This window comes from Rhinolophus hipposideros (assembly GCF_964194185.1).
Source record: "Rhinolophus hipposideros genome assembly, chromosome: 21".
NCBI classification, from domain to species: Eukaryota; Metazoa; Chordata; class Mammalia; order Chiroptera; family Rhinolophidae; genus Rhinolophus; species Rhinolophus hipposideros.
In genome coordinates, this window is record NC_138067.1 from 46848649 (window position 1) to 46868836 (window position 20188).

At 59.0% G+C, this 20188-nt stretch overlaps 2 protein-coding genes across 8 annotated transcripts; one reads left to right on the forward strand and one right to left on the reverse strand.

The window, feature by feature from the left end:
* Positions 1-942: 942 nt before the first annotated feature.
* CNOT3 (CCR4-NOT transcription complex subunit 3) lies at positions 943-16911 on the forward strand. 7 transcript variants are annotated; one of them, XM_081030470.1, is made up of 19 exons: positions 943-1215; positions 2596-2694; positions 5467-5541; positions 5653-5720; positions 5948-6022; positions 6158-6247; positions 6374-6502; positions 6603-6698; positions 8527-8746; positions 8839-8972; positions 9251-9307; positions 10568-10937; positions 11025-11148; positions 12020-12218; positions 13595-13694; positions 13780-13978; positions 14273-14405; positions 15022-15147; positions 16555-16911. In XM_081030470.1, the coding sequence occupies exons 3-19, from the start codon at positions 5517-5519 to the stop codon at positions 16651-16653; spliced, it is 2244 nt and encodes a 747-aa protein (XP_080886596.1). In that variant the 5' UTR covers positions 943-1215; positions 2596-2694; positions 5467-5516; the 3' UTR covers positions 16654-16911. The 7 variants fall into 7 exon arrangements, 6 of the variants coding, with proteins under 6 accessions (XP_080886596.1, XP_080886593.1, XP_080886594.1 ...); XM_081030467.1 differs by lacking the exon at positions 2596-2694; XM_081030468.1 differs by lacking the exon at positions 2596-2694 and having other exon boundaries at positions 976-1215; positions 5372-5541.
* Positions 16857-20155, reverse strand: LENG1 (leukocyte receptor cluster member 1). The gene is made up of 4 exons (XM_081030471.1): positions 19985-20155; positions 18761-18940; positions 17845-18104; positions 16857-17163 (listed from the first exon to the last, which is right to left on the reverse strand). Exons 1-4 carry the CDS (start codon positions 20114-20116, stop codon positions 16941-16943), a joined length of 795 nt encoding a protein of 264 aa, XP_080886597.1. The 5' UTR covers positions 20117-20155; the 3' UTR covers positions 16857-16940.
* Positions 20156-20188: the final 33 nt, after the last annotated feature.

Sequence of the window (20188 nt, forward strand, 5' to 3'; positions counted from 1 at the left end):
TGTCTCAGAGGCAAGACAAAAACTCCATGCCTCCGTGGCGCTTCCCAATTAATTCAGCTATGCGTGGTGCCAGTGACTTGGGGCACTGTCTCCTGCGTCTTTCCCGCCTTCCTTCAGCAAGGACTGAGTCTCAGAGATCTGCCAAACACAGGCACTTGGAGGAAGACGATGCAGCTGAGCGACAGGGACCTGCCTGGCCGGCACTCTAGGGATTCAGAGGGATGCGCCAGTTCCCAAGCCAGCCTACTACGCCCTGTTTCACACGTTTTAGGAGTAGACTGCACATTCGCTACGCTATTGGACAAACTGGGAAAAGTGATGACAGTGAGGGCCAACAAGGGGAAGGGGTGGACCCTCTTGCCCAGCTCCTACCCCGTGGCCAGGCCAGGCCTAGGAGTATTTTGATTGGCAGATGACTTTAGCTCAGCCCCCACTTTGAAGGCACCTGTCTAGTCTCCCATTAGGTACGCGGTCTTTAACGCCCACTCTCCATGCCTTCCTCACCCACTTTCAGGACTAACCAATGGCTTCAGGGAAGAATAGTCCCCCACAACCAATTAAAAACAGCTGTAAACTTGACGGACGACTTCCCTCCCCTGATCAGACTAACTCCTCCCCGCGGCCAATTGGCTTAAGAGAGGGAGGCGGGTACAACCAATCAGCACAACATAGGTCTGTTGATTGACGCAAGGGCCCTCGCGCTGGCATGTTGTGCCTTGAAGCGGGAGGAGGAGGCGGAGCGGAGAAGTAAACCTGAACCAATCCTAGCAACCTGCGCGGGAGGCCAATCGAACGCCGCGCCTTGGAACAGCTGTCCAATCAATGAAAGGGGGCCGGCCGCATCCCTGCCAAGGACCAATAGGGTGCGCTCGATGGGCAAGAGCGACGTTCGGCAGGAGCAATGATAGGCCTATATTTAGGGCTCGGGGGCGGGTCGGCGCCAGAGACGAGAAGAGAGGAGGGGAGGCTTCCTCCGCCGCCGCCATCTTGGACCGGGCCCGTCAGCTTCCGCGGAGCCATCGGCAGACGCCGCGGCCTCCCTTGAGCCCCGACCCCGTCGTCAGAACAACCCCGGGCCCACTTCCCCCCACCCCACTTCCGCTTCGCGCCGCTATCGCGATAGCGCCCGGGCCCGGGGCGCGAGAAAAAGGCGGCGGGCGCTCGCCTCCCCCGCCTATCGCGATACGCTCCTCAGCGGCGGCGCCAGCTCCTGTGGTGAGAGCGTCAGGCTCGACTGGGCCAGACCCCTTCCCCTCCTCCCCCAGGCGCCGTCGACCGCCTTCCCTGCCGCCCCAGCCCCTGCGACACCGCCGCCTGTCGCGACATGGTCGCCCCCGACCCCGTTGGGCGCCCCCAGCTCCCGGTGCGGCTCTGGCTCTCGGCGGGGCGGCCCCGGCGTCCGCCGTCCTGGCTGTGCGCGGGCCCCTCCTCCGGCCGCTCCCGCTCCCTCCTCCGCGCCCTTCGGCGTCGCCCGGGGGTCGGCCCGCGCCCCCGGCCCCGCGTGGTGTCCGCGTCGGGCCCGCGGGGTGCGCGGTCCCGCCCCTCCGCGTCGGCGCTGGCTCCTCGCCGTGCGGATGCCGGCGCCCCGCAGCTCAGGTGGCCGCCCTCTCGCGGCAGCCCTTCTGCGGGGGGCGGCCCCGGGCGGGCTGCGAGCCCGGGACGGGGCCTCGGTGCGGCCGCAGCCCCTCGGGGCCCAGTGGGGCCGGCTCGGCGCCGCCGCTCCTCTGTCCGGGGTGGGGACGCCCCCAGCCGCGGCCGCCGCCAGCTCCCAGCGCTTGGTGTGCAGCGCTGCCCCGTGGTGAGCGTGCCCCGAGGTCTGCGGCCTGGGGCCTGGGGCCGCCGCAGCGCGGGCCTCCCGGGGGGCCGGGACTGGCCTCGGGGGCGCCTCTGCCACCTGCTCCCGCCCAGCTCTCCCCGTGCTCGGGGGTCAGCCTCGGGCCCTGCGGCGCAGCGCGTGGGTCCGCCGGTCCGGCCGCCGGCCTCCGCTGCGCCCCTCGGGCTGTCAGCCCCCAGGTCCCAGGGCCTGGCCCTCCCGCTGCGTCGTTGACGGGCTCCTGCCTGGGCGGTGCAGCCGCCCCTCCTAAGTGGTGCCTGCCTGTCGCCTCAGTGGCCGCCGCCTCCTCCCGCGGCGGTCAGTGCTGCTGCCCTTGTGGTGCGGGTGTCCACCCTTCCTTCACTGCCCTGGGTGGCCCGGAGGCTCCTACCCCACTCACGTCAGCCCAAGGACCTTTCGCCCTCAGTGTGTCAGGGCCCGCACTGGGCACGGAGGCTCGCAGCACTGAAGGGCCCTCGTGGTGTCGGAATGTGTAGGGCAGGGCGCACAGCCATGCTGGGACCCCCAGGAGGACGAGGCTTCCTGGGGCCGGGGCGGTGCTTTCTCCAGGGCAAGGGACCTCGGCGTTGCCTCCCGGGGGTAAGGTCCCTGCCCTCCTCGGTGGTGGGCCCTCTGTGTCCCCGCTGCAAAGCTGCAGGCCCTCCCCGGTGTAGGTTCCCAGGACTAGTGCTCTGCCCTCTCGGAGGCACAGGCTCGTTGCCGCGGGGCTGGACGTTGCCTGAGACTTGAGGGACAGACCCCGCTGTTGTCTCTTTCCCTAGGACTTGGGCTCCCTGTGGGGGACAAGGACCTCTGCCCCGGACCCATCACATCCACCTTCCGGGGGCTCATCCTGTGTGGCAGTGGCTGCGGCCTCCCAGGTGAAGGCTTGCCATCCAGCAGAGCTTCCCGGCAGGCCAGGCTGCCTCGCCGCTCGCCGCTCACATAAGGCCCTTCTGTTTGGGCAGGTGACAGCCCCAGGATTAGGGACCACTTGGTTTAGTTGCCCAGGACCCAGCCTTCGGCTGCTCCTGCCTTACTCATCAGGCCTTTGACTGTGTCATCGCTCCTCGGGTGACGTTTGGGGGACTCTTCTTTACTCGTTTGGGCCCCTCATTTCATGGTTATTGGCTCCTGTGAGTCTGGCACACTGCTCACCTCACACGTCCCAGTGCAGGCTCCTTAATTGTGGGGATGTGCCGTCCTCTTGGACGAAGGACTTCTTTTGGTTAAGTCTCTTGGGCCAAGGTTCCCACTGGACTCCTTGCCGTGAGAGCACAGGCTCTTCTGTGCCTAAGCTGCTCGCATGTCTGGGTGTGGGCCTGCTGCCATGGTCACCTCCACTGGAGGGTCTCGGTGGGTCCCTCAGAGCGGCGGGGCTCTTCTGTGGTGGCATCTCCACTTCAAGACTCAAGCTCCAGCTCCCTTTCTCTCTGGTCCTTTGCTGGGTGATCGAAGGTATGGGTGCCCTCTAGATGTGGGCTTTTCTCTGGAGGGGGGGTTGTTGCCTTTTCTGGCGGAGGTCCCTGCCCACTGTGATGCCTGCCCTCTAGGGCACAAGTACCGTGAGCCTGTGGTACCCGCCCTTCTCTGGAGGAGCTGCCTCCCAGGTCAGATGGTGCCCTCCCTGGGCTAGAGCTCTCATTCCCCTGGCACCTTGCTTCTGACTCCTTCAGGACCTTTTACTGCAAGTCTGTCCCCATCTCTGGGCCAGATGTCCCAACCCCTCAGTGTGGGGACTCAGAGAGGGCATCCCCTCCCTAAGGTGTGCAGTGCCTTGTTTAGGGGCGTATACTGGTGGCCTCTCCCTCTGGGTTGGAGCCCCCGCCCCTGCTCCTGGGGTGAAGGCAGTACACACTCTTGTGTAGTGTTTCTGTTTCCCCATCCCACCCCCAGGCAGTAAGAGCCTTTTCTGGATCAGGGTGTTGGAGGTAAGACTCGTCCCTGCAACCTCCGTGTTGGAGTCTGGGCTCTTGTGTGCACTTTGTGGTTTGTGTCCTCTCTGTGCAACTATCTCCTAGGGCCTTTTTCTGGCAGCTTTGCCTTCCTGGAGCTGGGATGTTCCTTCCGAGCTTGGGACCCACTTTGGTGTGTTACCTGGCTCTGAACTGAGGGTGTTGCCAGTTAGTCTTGGTTTGGCCCTTTGCAGAAGAGATTTGAACTCTCAAATCTGAGGTGCCACACCCACCTGCCACCATGCAAAATGAGTCCCTATGGAGGGACCTCCATACAGTACAGCCTCCTTGAGATGGAGGAACCTGCCTCGTATTTATGGGCCTTGGGTTCAAAGTGTGCTCTCTGGTACACTGTCCCACCAGTAGCTGCTAGCCACGTGTGATTTAAATTTTAATTACCAAAAATAGAAATGAAAAATTTCTTTTTCCATTGCCCCGTGCACATTTCCAGTGGTCAGTGTCGCGGATGCAGAACATTTCTGTCATTGCAGAAAGTTCTGTTGGACAGGACTGTTGTTGAGACGTTCTCCTCGCCATGGGAGGCTCTTAGTCCTTGGTGAAGGGCTCTTTCTGCCTTGGCAGCTGGGGCTGCTCTGGGGCTCCCTGCCCTGGGCCTGTAGAGTGGGAGCTCCCTCACCGGAGCTGTGCTTTGCAGTAGAGGCCCCCTCTCTGGGGGATGACTCTGGCAGCGCAGGAGTCTGCTTAGCGTAACTCTCCCTTCCAAAGCTCCACATCGCCCCTGCTCTTGATGTTAGGCCCTAAGGTGCAGCTTCCCCCCGGCCCCCCCCCCACCCCCGTGAGCAAAAACTCCTGGTGACTCCCCTTGGACCTTGCTTCCCTCTGGGTCACATGTAACTTCCTTTAGGTGGAGAGGCCCCTCTTTTAGTTTTGGGCTCTTGCCCTGATGGTTTGTGTTTCCCTGAGTCTACATTACCGGTGCTTTGATATGTAATTCCTTCTTGGGTGCAGATAGCTCCCTCGCAGCGAAGGTCCCCTTTCAACCTCTCATCTGCCGAAGAGTTCTCTGCTCCCAGACCTCTCTTGGGTCATGTTTTCTGCCTCCAAACCTCCAACCTCCTTGGCATCAGCCTCTTGGGGTTAGGAGGGGCATCTCCCTTGATTTAGGAGTCTGCTCTGGGACAAACGTCTTTGCATCCTAAGGCTCTCTTCTACTTGGGACCCAGCCCTGTCAGTGTGGGCGGGTTCAACCTTTTGTGGTTACAGGTGTCCCTGTGCCTCCACCTCCTCTTATCCCTTATGGCTCATACAGTGTCAGGTTCTTCTCCATGAGGTGCACCTGCCCTTTGTCTCATGATTTATCTGAGGGTGTTAGGATCTTGTCACCTGTGTCCCCAAACCCTTGGTGGGAAGTGAGGTCTCCAGGTCAGACACCTACATCCTTAGCAGTCAGCTGTGTGCTGTGTGACTTTTTCCTGCTCTGGAAAATCCATTTTTGAGTGTCATCTGGGGAGAAGGAATTTTCCATTTCTTGGGTCAGAGATACACAAAAAGTATATCTATTTCCTTATTTCAGCAAACTTTCAGACTGTTCTTGTGGGCCAGGTCCTTGTCATCAGATAGTGAATTTGTCTTTCCTTTACAGTCCTGTGCAACCCACTATTCCCAGCCTCGTACATGTCTCTGGGTTTGGACCAGCCAGGGAATAAATGTGTATTCCTTCCTGATCTCTCCCAGCAGCGTCCGTCTTCAAGAGAGTATGAAGAGAGTGCACCTGTAGGGCAGGGAAGATGGCGGACAAGCGCAAACTCCAAGGTACTCATGACTGCCCATTGCCTGTGGGGCCACGTACTCGCTCTCCTTGGAAATCCTTGGGTGCCTGCTGCCTCGGTAGGATGCTCACTGCCTTCCTTCCTCCCCGGCCAGGTGAGATTGATCGCTGCCTCAAGAAGGTGTCCGAGGGCGTCGAGCAGTTTGAAGATATTTGGCAGAAGGTACTGGGGTCAGGCACTAAAATCTGGGTCTCCAGGGAGGGGAGCACAGGAAGAGGTTCAAGATGTCTGGGTGTCAACCAGGGAGAAGCGATGCTAAGGACCTCAGAGAAGCAGCTCTGAGATGGATTGGGGTGGGAGAAAGTCCCCAGAGTCCCCAGTATACAGAGAGACGAGTGGGCACTAGGGCAGGGAGTCCCACACTGACGCCTGGATTTTCCATCCCTCAGCTCCACAATGCAGCGAACGCGAACCAGAAAGAAAAGTATGAGGCTGACCTAAAGAAGGAGATTAAGAAGCTTCAAGTGAGAGGGATGGGGGCCCGGTGTCCTCGGCAGTGGAAATGGGGAGAGTGGACTGTTGGGTCACAGGGAGAGGAGGGGCTGGAGCCTTGGTGCGGGCCCTGAAGCCATCTGACTGTCCTGCTTTTCCCACTGCAGCGGCTGAGGGACCAGATCAAGACATGGGTAGCGTCCAACGAGATCAAGGACAAGAGGCAGCTCATAGACAACCGCAAGCTCATTGAGACGGTAGGAACCTGGAGCCTGGTGCCGGAGGTGGGAGGGTTCCCAGAGGTCCTGAGAAGAGTAAGAGCTCTGCACAGGCACCAAGGGGAGGGAGAGCTGATGGGCTGGAGCCAACTGTGCCCTCCACAGCAAATGGAACGGTTCAAAGTTGTGGAGCGAGAGACCAAAACCAAAGCCTACAGCAAGGAGGGCCTGGGCCTGGCGCAGAAGGTGGACCCCGCCCAGAAGGAGAAGGAGGAGGTTGGCCAGTGGCTCACGGTGAGTGGGGCAGAGAAAGGGAGATGACCACAGGGCCATGACCCCAAGGCATCCAAGGGGACTGGGGCTGACCACCTGCCTTTCGTTCCTTCTGCCCCAGAATACCATCGACACCCTAAACATGCAGGTGGACCAGTTTGAGAGTGAAGTGGAGTCACTGTCGGTGCAGACGCGCAAGAAGAAGGGTGACAAGGATGTGAGTGGGGGGGTCTGGCACCCACAAAATGGAGATGGGCTGGCTAGTGGGTGGGAGAGGCCAGCTCTTGCGGCCTGTAGGTGTTGTGGTCTGGGCTCCTAAGGCAACCAGGGCAAGCAGCTGGGATTAGGGGTCAATAGACAGGGTCAGGAGGGCTGAGCAGCTAACTGGGGGTAGCTCGGGGAGGAGGTGAGGCAGTCTTGAGTCCAGCTTGGGTGTCTGGGTAAATGGGGCCGTTAAGAAGAGGAGCAGTTTAGGCGGAGGGTGCAGAGTTCAGCCTGGGTCAGAGTAGATGTGACCTGACAGACACCCAGGGTGGGGAGGTCCAGGAGCTGAAGCTGTGGCCTCATAGCACCTACAGGGCTCCAGGTTCTAAGGAAAGGACAGTGGGTACAGACAAGGCAGGACACAAAGAAATGGTTCATTTGGCCTAAGGAGAAGGGTGGGACAAAGCCAGATACTGAGGGCCCAGGTTCCAGAACAGAGAGCTGGGTCTTCTGGAAGCTGGTGAGTGGCAGGGATGGCCTGGGGAGTGCGGATGTGCCAAAGATGGGTGTCTGAGACTCAGGGGTTTGGGAACCAGGGGCTTAGAGGGGAGATACAGTCATGCGCTAAATGACAACGTATCAGTCAGCGCCGGACTGTGTATGATGGTGGGCCCGTAAGTTTATAGGGGATTATAAGCAAAAAGCGTGTGTGCGGTGTGGACAGGAAAGCCTGGCCCCAACTATGGTGTTGAATTCTCTGCTGGCTCCGGATGGTTTAAATAGAGGCTGAGGCTCAGCATGCTGTCTCTGCGCTGTTCCCACCTGAAGCTGGGCCTGGGTGGTGACATGAGGGGCTGGGAGCCTGCCTGACACCCACCCCTGCACACACATGCACACATTTCCCTTCACCCCCGTTTCTCCTTGTCTTGCCTACGTCCCGCTCCCCTTCCACTTGAGTCTCTCTCTTCTTCCCCTCTTATTTTTTGTCTCAGGCTTTATCTGTCTAGGTCTCTGAAAGAGATCTCTGCTCTCCCTTTCTCTCCCCTTTTCTTGCTTCCCTCCTTCCCTCCTCATGTCCACTCACCTCCATTCACAACCCTCCCTGTTTCCCCAACGTGCTCGTATACACACACACACACACACACACACACACTTTTATAATGTATTTTTACTGGGCCTTTTCTGTTTACGTGTTTAGGCACACAAGTACTTACCATTGTGGTGCAGTTGTCTGTCGCACTCAGTACAGTAACAGGCTATACAAGCTGCAGTAGTAGCCCAGGAGCAATAAATAGGCTGCCCCACACAGCCCAGGTGTGCAGTGGGTGGGCCATCTGGGTTTGTGTGCACGCCTCTATGATACTCACATGACAAAAATCACCTAGTGACAAAATTGCGCACTTCTCAGAGCATACCCCACTATTAGGTCTTTGCAGAGAAGGGATTTAGAATGGCGACTAAGATGTCAAATTCTAAGGGGAGATACCTGGAGGTGGGCTTCAGAATCTGGACTCCTTAAGGGGGATGCTGCTGGGGTGGGATTCTGATCATATACCACAAGCTCCCTTGAGGGGGGGGTCACCATTATTACTGGGGGGTGGTGCTTCTGTGTCCCAGGAGGCAGCTGCTGGGGGCTCGGCAGAGCAGTGGGAGAGCTGGGTTGTCAGGTGAGGTGCACGCAAAGGGCAGGTTGTTGGGAAGCACAGGGATGTCTGGGGGCCAGAGGTCAAGCAGCTCCACACTGCCCCGTGCCAGGCGGGGCTGGGCCAGAGGACAGGTTCTGTGGGGTGGGAGGGCCAGGCGCCCTGCAGCCCTGAGCCTGGCCCTGGGCTCGCCAGCAGAAGCAGGACCGGATCGAGGGCCTGAAGCGGCACATCGAGAAGCACCGCTACCACGTGCGCATGCTGGAGACCATCCTGCGAATGCTGGACAACGACTCAATCCTGGTGGACGCCATCCGCAAGATCAAGGACGACGTCGAGTACTACGTTGATTCCTCCCAGGACCCCGACTTCGAGGAGAACGAGTTCCTCTACGACGACCTGGACCTCGAGGACATTCGTGAGGCCCGGGGTCCCTGCCAGCGCGGGGCGGTGGGGGCCAGGCAGGAGGGTGCCCAGCCAGCTAAGCGCACCCCTGCCCGGCCCCCACAGCACAGGCGCTGGTCGCCACCTCCCCCCCCAGCCACAGTCACATGGAGGATGAGATCTTCAACCAGTCAAGCAGCACGCCCACCTCCACCACCTCTAGCTCACCCATCCCGCCCAGCCCTGCCAACTGTACCACGGTGAGGCCTGCGGGGGTGCACGCGGGTCCTGGGTATGGAAGTTGGAGGCTGGGCAGGCATCGGGGTTGGACTCCCTAAAGAGGCTGGCAGGTGGTGCTGGCTCCCAAAAGAAGAGGACCCTGGGGAGCAGGGTTTCAGTAGGTTCCCTAGTGATTAAAGTCATGGGTACTTAAATGCTCTGTGGTCACTGAGTCCAGGTCCCTGAGAGGTTCAGAGGTTGGGGTCTATTGGGACCCTAGAGATCATACGGGTTTCTGACTGTGCCTCTGCCACCTCAGGAAAACTCTGAAGATGACAAGAAGAGGGGACGCTCGACGGATAGTGAAGTCAGCCAGGTGGGTCCAGTGGGCATGTCACCCATTCCTTTTTTGGTTTTCAAAGGCTTACTGAGACCTGAGTATGGCCTCAGGGCTGGACTTGGGGGACACAGGCATGTCAGAAAGCACTGCTGCACTGCTGGGCAGGCAGAGAGGTGACTGACTGGTGCTGTGGCTCAGGTGGGCCGGGGCGCCTGCCTGGCCTCAGCAGTCAGGAGTAGCTGCTCTGCAGGGGCGGATAGGCCCGGGTGTTAGAGGAAGACTTGAGCTTGCCCAGCAGGGAAAGGTAGACATTCCTGGGTGAGGCAGCGGCAGGTCACACGGGCGAGTCATGACTGGAAGTGTCACGAGGTGAGCTCGGCCAGGTGTGTGGGGCTGGCTGTGAGCAGAGGACTTTGGATTGTCGGGCTGAGGGCCTGGACCCTGTGCATCCGCTCTGAAAGGGCCCAACAGTCTGAGACCAAAAATCAGACAGCCGTCTTTTCTGTGGGACCTCTTTGGGCCTTGGCTGCACTGTGGTGTACATCGTGAGTTTCCGAGAGAGGAAGCACTTCTTAGAATTTCTTTTCCCTTAGCGAACCTCCCAAGACAGGAGCGCACCTTAGGAAACGCTGCTCAGGCTTTAGGCAGGAGTGGGACAGGCCCAAAGCCCCTCCGTGGGCTGATGGGAGAGCGGGTCCCAGGGGGACCGTGAGGGGGGCGGTGGTGAGGCTGATGTGGGACCCTGGTGAGCGGGCGAGGTGCTGGGAAGGACTCAGGCATGAGTCCCGCTTGGTGCATGGTGAGCACAAGGTGCCGTGCGGCGTGAGGATGGCAGACCGAGGTGGGCAAGAGTGATTGTTTGCCATGGGCCTGTCACTGGCCTCTGCTTCCTTAATATCCCTCCCGCCAGTTGCTTTAGTGAGGCTTTAAGTGACATTCAGAATTACTGTCTGGTTTTCAGCTTCTTTTTCCTTCTCAGACTCTTGGCCGGTTCCAGCTGATATACTGAGGACATTTAGGTGTTTCCCCCTACTCCCCTGTCGTCAGACAGAGGGTCTCTCTTACACTCACGCTGTGGGTTAGATTCCTACGCCCGGGGGACATCATAGGGAGATGCACAGGCAGGACAAGGAATGCTGGGTGTGGGCTACGAATGCGTGAGTGTTTTAAGCATGAAGGTGGCGACTGAAGCCATGAGGGCGAGTGAGGTCACCCGGGTCCCTGGGAGGGGTGTGCGGGAGGCTTGGCAGATCTGCCAGCCCACTGAGTCCTGACCCTATTCTCTCCCACCCGCAGTCTCCCGCCAAAAACGGCTCCAAGCCTGTCCACAGCAGTCAGCACCCTCAGTCCCCAGCTGTGCCACCCAGCTACCCTTCCGGCCCCCCACCTGCTGCCTCTGCCCTGAGCACCACCCCTGGCAACAATGGGGCCCCTGCCCCCGCAGCACCCCCAAGTGCTCTGGGCCCCAAGGCCAGCCCAGCTCCTAGCCACAATTCGGGTACCCCCGCCCCCTACGCCCAGGCTGTGGCCCCGCCAGCCCCCAGTGGGCCCAGCGCCGTCCAGCCCCGGCCTCCCAGCGTCCAGCCCAGTGGGGCAGGTGGCGGAGGCTGCAGTGGCGGTAACAGCAGTGGAGGTGGGGGCACCGGCAAGCAGAACGGCGCCACCAGTAAGCAGGGGGCTATGGGGGTGGTGGGAAAGGGGGTCCTGGGGTAGCCACTGTTGGCCCCTTTTCACCCCCTCTTCCTTTCCCCAGGTTACAGCTCAGTCGTGGCAGACAGTCCAGCAGAGGTGGCTCTCAGCAGCAGTGGGGGCAGCAACGCCAGCAGTCAGTCTCTGGGTCCCCCATCTGGCTCCCACAACCCACCCCCCAACGCCTCGTGAGTGTCCAGCCTCCGGCGGGGCTGGGGAAGGGAAGCCTTCTTGCACAGACATGGGGCCACCCCAACTGTCACCACATCTCACAGACATGGGACCTGCCCTTGCCCATTGGGAGTTTCCCACGAGCTGTCTCCCACCTCTTTCCAGCTGGGACACTGGACATCAGTCCCCCAGCTTTGCCCTTTGGAATGTTCTAAAGTATTCCTCATCTAATCGGGACTGTTCTGACTTACAAACATCCCCTTGGGCACTCTGACTTCCCCTTTCCCAGAGGAGCTCCTGTTTGGGCCCCCACCCCCCATTTTCTGTTCCCTGCCCTAAGGCTACCTGACTCCATTGGGTAGCTCCATGTCTGCTTTTCATACTGAAAGACCCCAAAGTCCTCCTTCCTCTCCCCAACTACTTTCCAGGTCTCAGGTCAGACTGTCCCACTGGGTCCCTATTGCTTGGAATAACACCCCACGAGAGAGCTGACTCTCCTAGGTGGATGTAGGGAACGCCTGCGCCTGGGCCACCTCAACCCCAGGCTCTGCGTGGGCTCCCCAGGGGGACATCTGCCCGAGGCTCTGTATTGTGGTTGGAACACCTGCTCCCACACACTCCTTCATGGACCCTTCCAGAAGGCTGACTGGCCTGTTTCCTAGTGGATTTCAGCCACATGGAGCATCTTGAGAGTCCTCATTCCCACCTTGTAGCTCTTCTTTTGCCCCAAGAGCCCTTCCCTCCTGTCTGTGCCCCTCAGCCTCCTCTTCTCAGGTCAGGTCTGCTAGGCCTTCTCCCTGTTTTGACTCCTCTGATCACCTGGGCCTTCCTATCCATCTTGCCTTTGGGGACCCTCTTCTGAGCCCCCTGCCCTTGTCCTCTCCTCAGGAAGGAACCCAGTGCAGCTGCCCCAGCAGGTGCTGGGGGCGTGGCCCCAGGCTCAGGGAACAACGCTGGGGGACCCAGCCTCCTGGTGCCACTTCCTGTGAACCCTCCCAGCTCCCCGACGCCTAGCTTCAGCGACGCCAAGGCAGGTGGTACCCTGCTCAATGGACCCCCTCAGTTTAGCACCGCGCCGGAGATCAAGGTGGGTATAGAGCCTGTGTCCCGCCCCTGCCATCTCTGACCTAACTGTTCGCTGTCCCCTCCAGGCCACTACTGCCACCCCCACATCTACTCCTCACACTGTGTCACTGGCTGTCTCCCCGGGTCTTTCCTTACCGCCCACACCCCTTTCCCTGGGTCTCTCCATCCCCCCCAACCTGTCTGCTGCTCCTGGTCTTCCCCTGGCTCCCGGTGGCCCTCGCTCACCTGCTCTGTAGGTGCCCACTGCCATCTGTCCTCCAGCCCTCAGTCTCTAGCTCCACTTCTCCTGCAGACACATTGTGTTTTCTTCAAACTATCCAGCTTGCCCTATTCCCTTGAAGAAATGCCAAGTCGAGAGGACACTTGCTGGCATGTGCTCTGGGCCACTCTGCAGATTGACTGCACCAGTTAGGGAGCAGGGAGCAGAGCAGGCTGGCCGGGGTGGAGGTGTGGGGCCCACTGGTGGTCTGCCTCAGTCTGCAGACACAGCCCTGCTGGGCCTCTTGGAGGGGGCTCAGCGGGGACCCACCCGGATGGTGCAGGAAAGGTCTCCTTGCTGCAGTTTGAGGGGCTAATGGCAGAGTGGCAGAAGGCTGAGTAGGATTTCGCAGAGGAGGAGGAAAGGGGTTGCACTCTGTGGGGCAGGGGCCAGGCTGGCTTCCAGGTCAGATGGTAGTGTCGCTGGAAAGGACGGGGTTCTGATGGCCAGGGTCTGAAATGGCATTAGCAGGACAAGGGTGGTAACCTCGGGGCCGAGCCCTGGGCTGCCTTCTGTTACTTTCTGGGCACGGACGTCACCAAGTGACAGATGGCCGGGCAGCTCAGCAGTCCTCGTGTAGCTCCTGGGAGTTTCTGGCCCACAGTGAGCACTCAGACCTGAGAGGTGCGTGTTTCTGGAGAAGGGTCAGCAGCTTTGAGGTTCTCAAAAAGGGAAAGAACTACTGGGGTGAGTGGTGGGGAGCCTTGGGAAGGTTTTGAGTGGAGAAAGGACAAAAAGAAGATGCGTGGGGGGGGTCAGTGAGAACAGATGGAGAGGACAGGCTGGTCTGGGCGCTGGTCGGGCACAGGGTCCCTCAGAGGCCGGGCTGCACGCAGAGAAGTGTGTGCTGAGAGCTGACGCTGACGGAGGCACCTCGTACACTGCAGTGTAGTTGCCTCTGCAGGACGACGTCATCCTATGGAGTTGGGACAACACACACGGCGCCCTGTGTGGGTGCTTCCGTGTCGTGTCCCCCATTAGGGTGCCACGGTGAGCGCTGTGTCACACTAGCAGTCTTGGCTTAGCTGCCCTCCTACCAGAGCAGGCAACAGTGCCAGGACCTCTGCTCTGGCCCCGCCCTCTGCCCGGGCCTGAGGCCAGGCACCTCTTCTCCCCAGGCCCCCGAGCCTCTGAGCTCTCTGAAGTCCATGGCAGAGCGGGCAGCCATCAGCTCCGGCATCGAGGACGCGGTGCCCACACTGCACCTGACCGAGCGAGGTGAGGGTCCGGGCGTGGCGGGCGCCAACAGGAGGGCTGGCCCGGCCCAGCCTCACCCCGGGCCTCGCCTGTCCCGTCCCTACAGACCTCATCATCAGCAGCACGGCAGCTCCTCCAGCCTCTGCCCAGCCACCCCTTCAGCTGTCAGAGGTGAACATACCGCTGTCGCTGGGTGTGTGTCCGCTGGGGCCTGTGCCCCTCACCAAGGAGCAGCTGTACCAGCAGGCCATGGAAGAGGCCGCCTGGCACCACATGCCCCACCCCTCAGACTCTGAGCGGATCAGGTGAGGGCCACGCGGAGGGCGGGGGGCACCACAGCCTGAGGGAGGATGCCACAGCCAGGGATCTGCTTCCCTGGTCCTAAGACTAGATGACGCTTGCTGGCCACCGGACTTGGGCCTCTCTGCAGTAGGTGGGGGCTGAGGAGCTAAATATATTTTGGGGTGATCTTATGACCCAGAAGCTCACATTGACCCATGAGCGGTAGGGAGGCAGGGAGGCTGTGGGCAGACAAGGGGTGGCTTTTTGCCCACCCTTGAGACAGCAGGGGCAGGCACTAACGCTCCCAATCCCCACAGGCAGTACCTCCCCCGGAACCCCTGCCCGACGCCCCCCTACCACCACCAGATGCCGCCCCCACACTCGGACACTGTGGAGTTCTACCAGCGCCTGTCCACTGAGACCCTCTTCTTCATCTTCTACTATCTGGAGGTACAGCAGGGCCCCGGGCAGCCTCAGGCCCCCCGGCATCACCACCACCGCCGCCGTACCCCCCTCGGGCTGGAGGGGTGAGGTGGGTGCCCCACTGCGGCCACTGGAACCGCACCCCCATCCCCCAGTCCTGGGCCCCCCCCCAAACAACCTGTCCCTCTCCCCACTTCAGTGCAGGGGGTGTCACAGCTGTGAAGGCTGAGCTAGGTTGCCCCACTTGCGGTGCCCGTCCCCAGTCTGGGCTGTCCCTTTAGGCTGCTCACTGGCACGGCTCAGGCCTCCCTGGAGACCTCCCTGGAGACTATCCAGCCTCTGTGTCACCCCACGGCATCAGGAATAACCTCCACCCTCTTCCCGCCCTGGGAAACTTCCTGAATGGCCTCTTCTTGGCCCTCAGCATGTTAGTTCCTCTTCTCAGAGCTTCTCTGGAAGCACTTCCCACTTCCTTCTGACCGGCACGGGTATGTTCTGTGCCCTTGCCCAGCTCCAGCTGGAGCATCTAGCCCAACCTTGGTCTGTGGCGGGCTCGAGGTCAGCTCTGGTGCCCTGCCCCGTCCCCTCACGCCCTTCCAGTTTGGGAGGCCCCCTGATCCCTGCTCCACTCTTCCTTGCCCAGGGCACTAAGGCACAGTACCTGGCAGCCAAGGCCCTAAAGAAGCAGTCATGGCGATTCCACACCAAGTACATGATGTGGTTTCAGAGGCACGAGGAGCCCAAGACCATCACGGACGAGTTCGAGCAGGTGAGGCCCCTCCCTGTGTCCTGTGTACTCCGGGCCTCGGTTCCCACGCTTGCACTGCTAGCTGGTCCCTCCTCCCTTTACCACCTCCTTCAGACAGCTGAGTCTGGGACACTGTCACTCTGTACTTGGCCAGCTCCTAGTCGTCCTGTAGGTCCTAGCTTACACGCCCCTTCTTCAGTGAGCATCTCCTCTGGTGTGGTGGGGCGTGGGGGCGAGACCACACTACACAGGATCAGTGACAGCCTCCTCCCCCATGTCCGCAGCACTCAGCAGGTACAAATGGGGAAGCTATTCTTGTTTAAATGACCTTCTCCAGTTCTAATAATTGATAGGAACGTCCCACTTCTCGCAAAACACTCGGGAGGAGACTGCCTAGGTTTGAACCCAGCTCTAGCTGGGTGACGTTGGGCAAGTCACTTGAACCTGTCTCCATTTCCCTATCTGTAAAGATGGGGTAACAGGACCCACCTTAATACAGCTGAGGATTAACTGAGTTAATAACGTGTTAAGTATTTCATGGTGCCTGCTACATAACGTTTCCCCGAAAATGAGATCTAGCCAGGCCATCAGCTTTAATGCGTCTTTTGGAGCAAAAATTAACATCAGACCCGGTCTTATTTTACTATAAAATAAATAAAATAAGACCGGGTCTTATTAATTTTTGCTCCAAAAGACACATTAGAGCTGATGGTCCGGCTAGGTCTTATTTTCGGGAGTAAGTGTTCTGTGTGTACTGTATTTTGTTTCAAATTACTGTTTAGTTAGTTCCACAGTGCTTTTTTCCACTAAACATTTGCCTGGTGCCAACTACTGAACAAGGTCCTTGTCTTCAGAGAACTCAGTCCCCTTCCCTTGATTCTTTCAAGGTCTTTGAAGCATTTCAGCTGACCCATTCTCACTCCCAACTGTGCCTTCTCTGACACTGCAGACTTCCTGTCCCCGCCTGGTTTGGTCCAAAAGTAACCAGCCACGTTAGTATATTTCCAGGCATCACTCCTTCAGTAATTCACCACCATCACCAGAAAAACGTCCATCCCGTAGAGTCAGCCTGTTCCATCTCCAGGATGGGAAAAGGCCTCAAGGGCTTTGTGAAGACTAAACACTAGGACACGCATCACATGCTCAGGACCTAAGTGGTGCTCAAAAGCCACAGCCATCCTGACAAGTAACAGCACTTTACAAAAGTGCCCAGTGTCAGGGCCCAGCTCTGGCAGGGGACCGCTCTGCGCCTCCCTCCGTTTCCTCTAAAGCAGGAATGACCTTTCCTACCTGAGAAGGGCGTGGCGAGAGTGGAGTGAGACTGCAGGCCTGGTGCCTGGCATGCCCATGGCCCTGTCTGTGGGCCTGGCTGGCCCAGCTCCCCCACCCCCGCGTCATCACTCCCTGACCGCCTTCTCCCCTGACCAGGGCACCTACATCTACTTTGACTACGAGAAGTGGGGCCAGCGAAAGAAGGAAGGCTTTACCTTTGAGTACCGCTACCTGGAGGACCGGGACCTCCAGTGACACCGGCCTCTCCCTCCACCTCCCCTCTCCCGCATGCTGATCCCCCTGCCCTGGAAGCCTGGAGGGAGGCCCCAGGCCAAGGGGCAGCCCCTCCCCCAGGAAGCAGGGAGGGGGCTGGGAGGTTTTCTCCCTCTCAGCCCCACCCTGGGGCCCCGGGGGTGAGGGCTGCCCCCTCCTCCCCTCCCCAGTGAGGGACATTTTTTGGTAAACCTATTTTCATTTTGGAAAATATTTATGAATAAATAGTTTTATATGACGGCTGGCGGCAGCAGCCTCTCCTCTACCCCTCAGGAGTCAGTAGCAAGAGGGGTGTCCTGCCGTCGGGGACGCCGGGCCAGCTGGGGGTTAAACTGGGAGTTGTACCGCCTCCGCCGGTCATCTGCCTCCTCTTCTGGCTGCTCCTCCTGGGGGACCCCACCTCGGACCCGTGCCAGCAGGGCCTCCGCCCGTGCCCTCTCAGCAGCTTCCCGCTGATGACGTTCAGCTCGAAGCTGGTCCAGGGATGGGGGTCTGGGGGCAGAAGTGTCAGGTTAGAAAGCTGATAGTCCTGGAAGGCCCCAGCCTCCTCCAAGAGGAGCTGCCACCTGGACTGCCTGCCTGCATCTGACGTGCTCCTGGCCTCGACACATGAAACCTTTGGGACCAGGAAGCTGGCCTCATGCCAGGGGCAAGGAGCTGGGCCTCCCCTTGTGGGCTTCTGTCCTCCTGTCTTTCCAGTCAGGTGCCCTTTCAGATCAACAAAGCAGCTGTGTGACACTGAGCACACACTAGGCCTCTGTTTCCCTCTGTACTGACCAGAAGGAGGCTGGTTAGTATTCCCACGGTGTGCTCAGGAGAGCTGGCATTCTAGGGACACAGACCTGCTTTTTCTCAAGTTGTTTGGTCTCTTAAAACCCCAGGACCCCAGAGATTTGATGTCGTGGGTTTCATTGGTTAACATACAGCATATCAGAAATGAAAACGGAGAAATTGTGAAAACAAGCATATGTCTGTCCCATTAGCCATCAGAGTGGCACCTTCCCACATCACACAGCCTCTAGACACCTCCATTGCATGCTTGAGAACGAGTGAGAAGCTAAATGGGCTTGACCTTGCAGACCCCCTAAAGGGGTGGCAGGCCCCCTGGCGTCACTGAGAACCGAGTCTGCCCAGCCAGCCCCCAAACTAGTGCCCCCACATGGGCCTCCTTACTCATTGGGCCGCTGTTTGTGAGACCCTTCATTTTCCTTTCTGCTGCGACCACCATCATCACCACTGTGCTTTCTCTTCCCCAAATGCTTCTGCATCTCCTGCAGAGGGTCCAGGCGGTTCTTGATCTTTACATCTGGTCCTGGGCCAGGCGGGGGGGGCCCTCGCCCTGGGGGGAGCTGGTACCAAGGGGGCTGGGTCTGGGCTTCCGCTGCACTCTGGCCCAGGTATGTCAGGATGCCCAGAGCTTTCTCCTGCCTTTCCTGAGAGGGATAGGACATACAAAACAATTATCAAGCATGCCTCCCCTCGGGGAGCCCTGGATGGGCAACGGGGACACCCATGGCTGACAAGGCAGAACCAGTCATCCAGCCAACAGGTGTTAAGGGCCTGTCATGAGCCAATTCTGCCAGAAAATGGGGACACGAGACCAACACACGTGGGACTCCTACACTGGGGGTACAATGGCAGGTTCAGTAACAAAAAGCATGGGAAGGGTATGATATCGTGGACCTGCTTTAGGGTTAAATGGCAGGCATCTCTGGGGAGATAGATACTTGAAGAAAAATCTAAAAGCAGCAAGCAAGGCAGCAGAGTTTGATGGGAAATCTCTGAGGGCAGGTGAGTGACAGGACCTGATTTACATTTTACAAAGCTCCTTCACATGTCCCAAATCCCTTCCCTATAGGGTCTTGACATCAGGCTGGAGACCTGAGGGGTCTGTACCTGCAGCCTCAGAGCTGGGGGGCTTCAGCTTCCACTTCTAAGCCCCCATGGGCCCGGACAGCAATAACCAACACTTGAGTGCTATGGTTAGGTCTGTTCTGAATATATTAACTCTTTAATCCCCACCTCTTCCCTATGCTCCTGTTAGTCTCAGCTCTACTCATCACTGATGAAGTGGGCGACACCAGCTTACTTTATCCTGTCGCTTTTCTTCTTCATACTCTTTGTTGCCTCTGGTCACCCCTTTCCCTTCTTCCAGCAGCTCCCGAAAAAGGTCTACAGGGCCAGAACTCGGGGCCCCTGCCTCTGCTGTTTCAAGTTCTGGTAGTGAGTTCTGATGCCTGGCTTTCTTCCGTAGGAATTCTGTGCGGGCCTGGGGTGGGTGAGGGAGCGAACAGGGGAGAGAGAAAGTTAAAGGGAAACCATTCAGAACCGACATGTGATCTGAGGAACCGTGAGTCTGGTACCAGTCATAGAGAATCAGTCCTAGGTGCTGGGAACCATGGGGAAGGGACCAGGGACAGTGGGCGGCCAGGAAAGGCACCCCGCCTGGGAAGAGGGTGGGGGAATGAGGTGAAGTCTGGGTTTGTAAGCTTTCTTTTCAAAATCAAGCCAGAGCTCAGTGTCACAACGCGCTGTGCCAGGAAGACTATTCTGCGCCTCCTGCGGTAAAAGAGAGGTGGAGGTGGGAGACCGCTGGGGATAACATAATAGAGACAACTATGAAGACAGCCAAAACGTGTATTAGGACAGTCGATCCGAGTTCCAGGAAGGGCTCCAAGTCAGTAGCCCTAGTCGATTTGCAATCTCTACCGGTAAATGTGAATTTTAAAACCCCACACTATCTCCCAGCCAGTGCTAAGGATGACATTAGCTAAAGGACTGACGGCTAGGTGTAAAGCAAACAGGTGAAGGAGCTATAAAGAGAGCTTCCGGTGTCTGTGGGGGGTTGGGGGAGGTGTGGTAGTGGGGGAAGCTGCAGGGAAATGGAGCGGGCTTCCTCTCTGAAGCCATCTCACTCCTCTGCACACTGGAGTTGACAGCGCGCCTCTAAGAACGAACGGTGCTGAAGGGACTTCGCAAGTCAAGCGGTCTGCGTGGGGCGAGCATTCAGTAGGCGTTCAATAGACTGCAGGCAAACTGAAAACTGGTCTGAGTTTCCTTGAACTGCCCAGGGATTCCTTTATTCATAAGCTCCTACTCTGTGCCAGGCACCCCTCTAGCCTCGCGAAGAACACGAGCAGCGGATAACTGCACTAGAGGGGTGACGCGGGAACACTCCCTCGGTTCTACCCGCGGCCGGCACCTAATTCTGTCAGGGATGCACTGCGCCTGCGCAAAGACCCCGCGTCCGGCCCTTCCGGGGACGCCTGCGCGCTGGGTCCGGGAGCCCCGCCAGGCCGCTTTCGGAGTTTACCTCTTGTTGAGCGAGCAGTACCCTTCGCTCACGCTCTTTCTCCTCCTCTCGGGCCTGGGCCTCGTCACGCCGCACGCGGGCGACATTGTCCTTGTTCCGAACGTGCCAGCTCTTCTTGGGCAAAATGTTCATGGCGGCGTAGCAGTCTACAGACTGGCAGCCCCGCCTCCTAGCACTTCCGATTGGCGAGATGCCCCTCCCTGT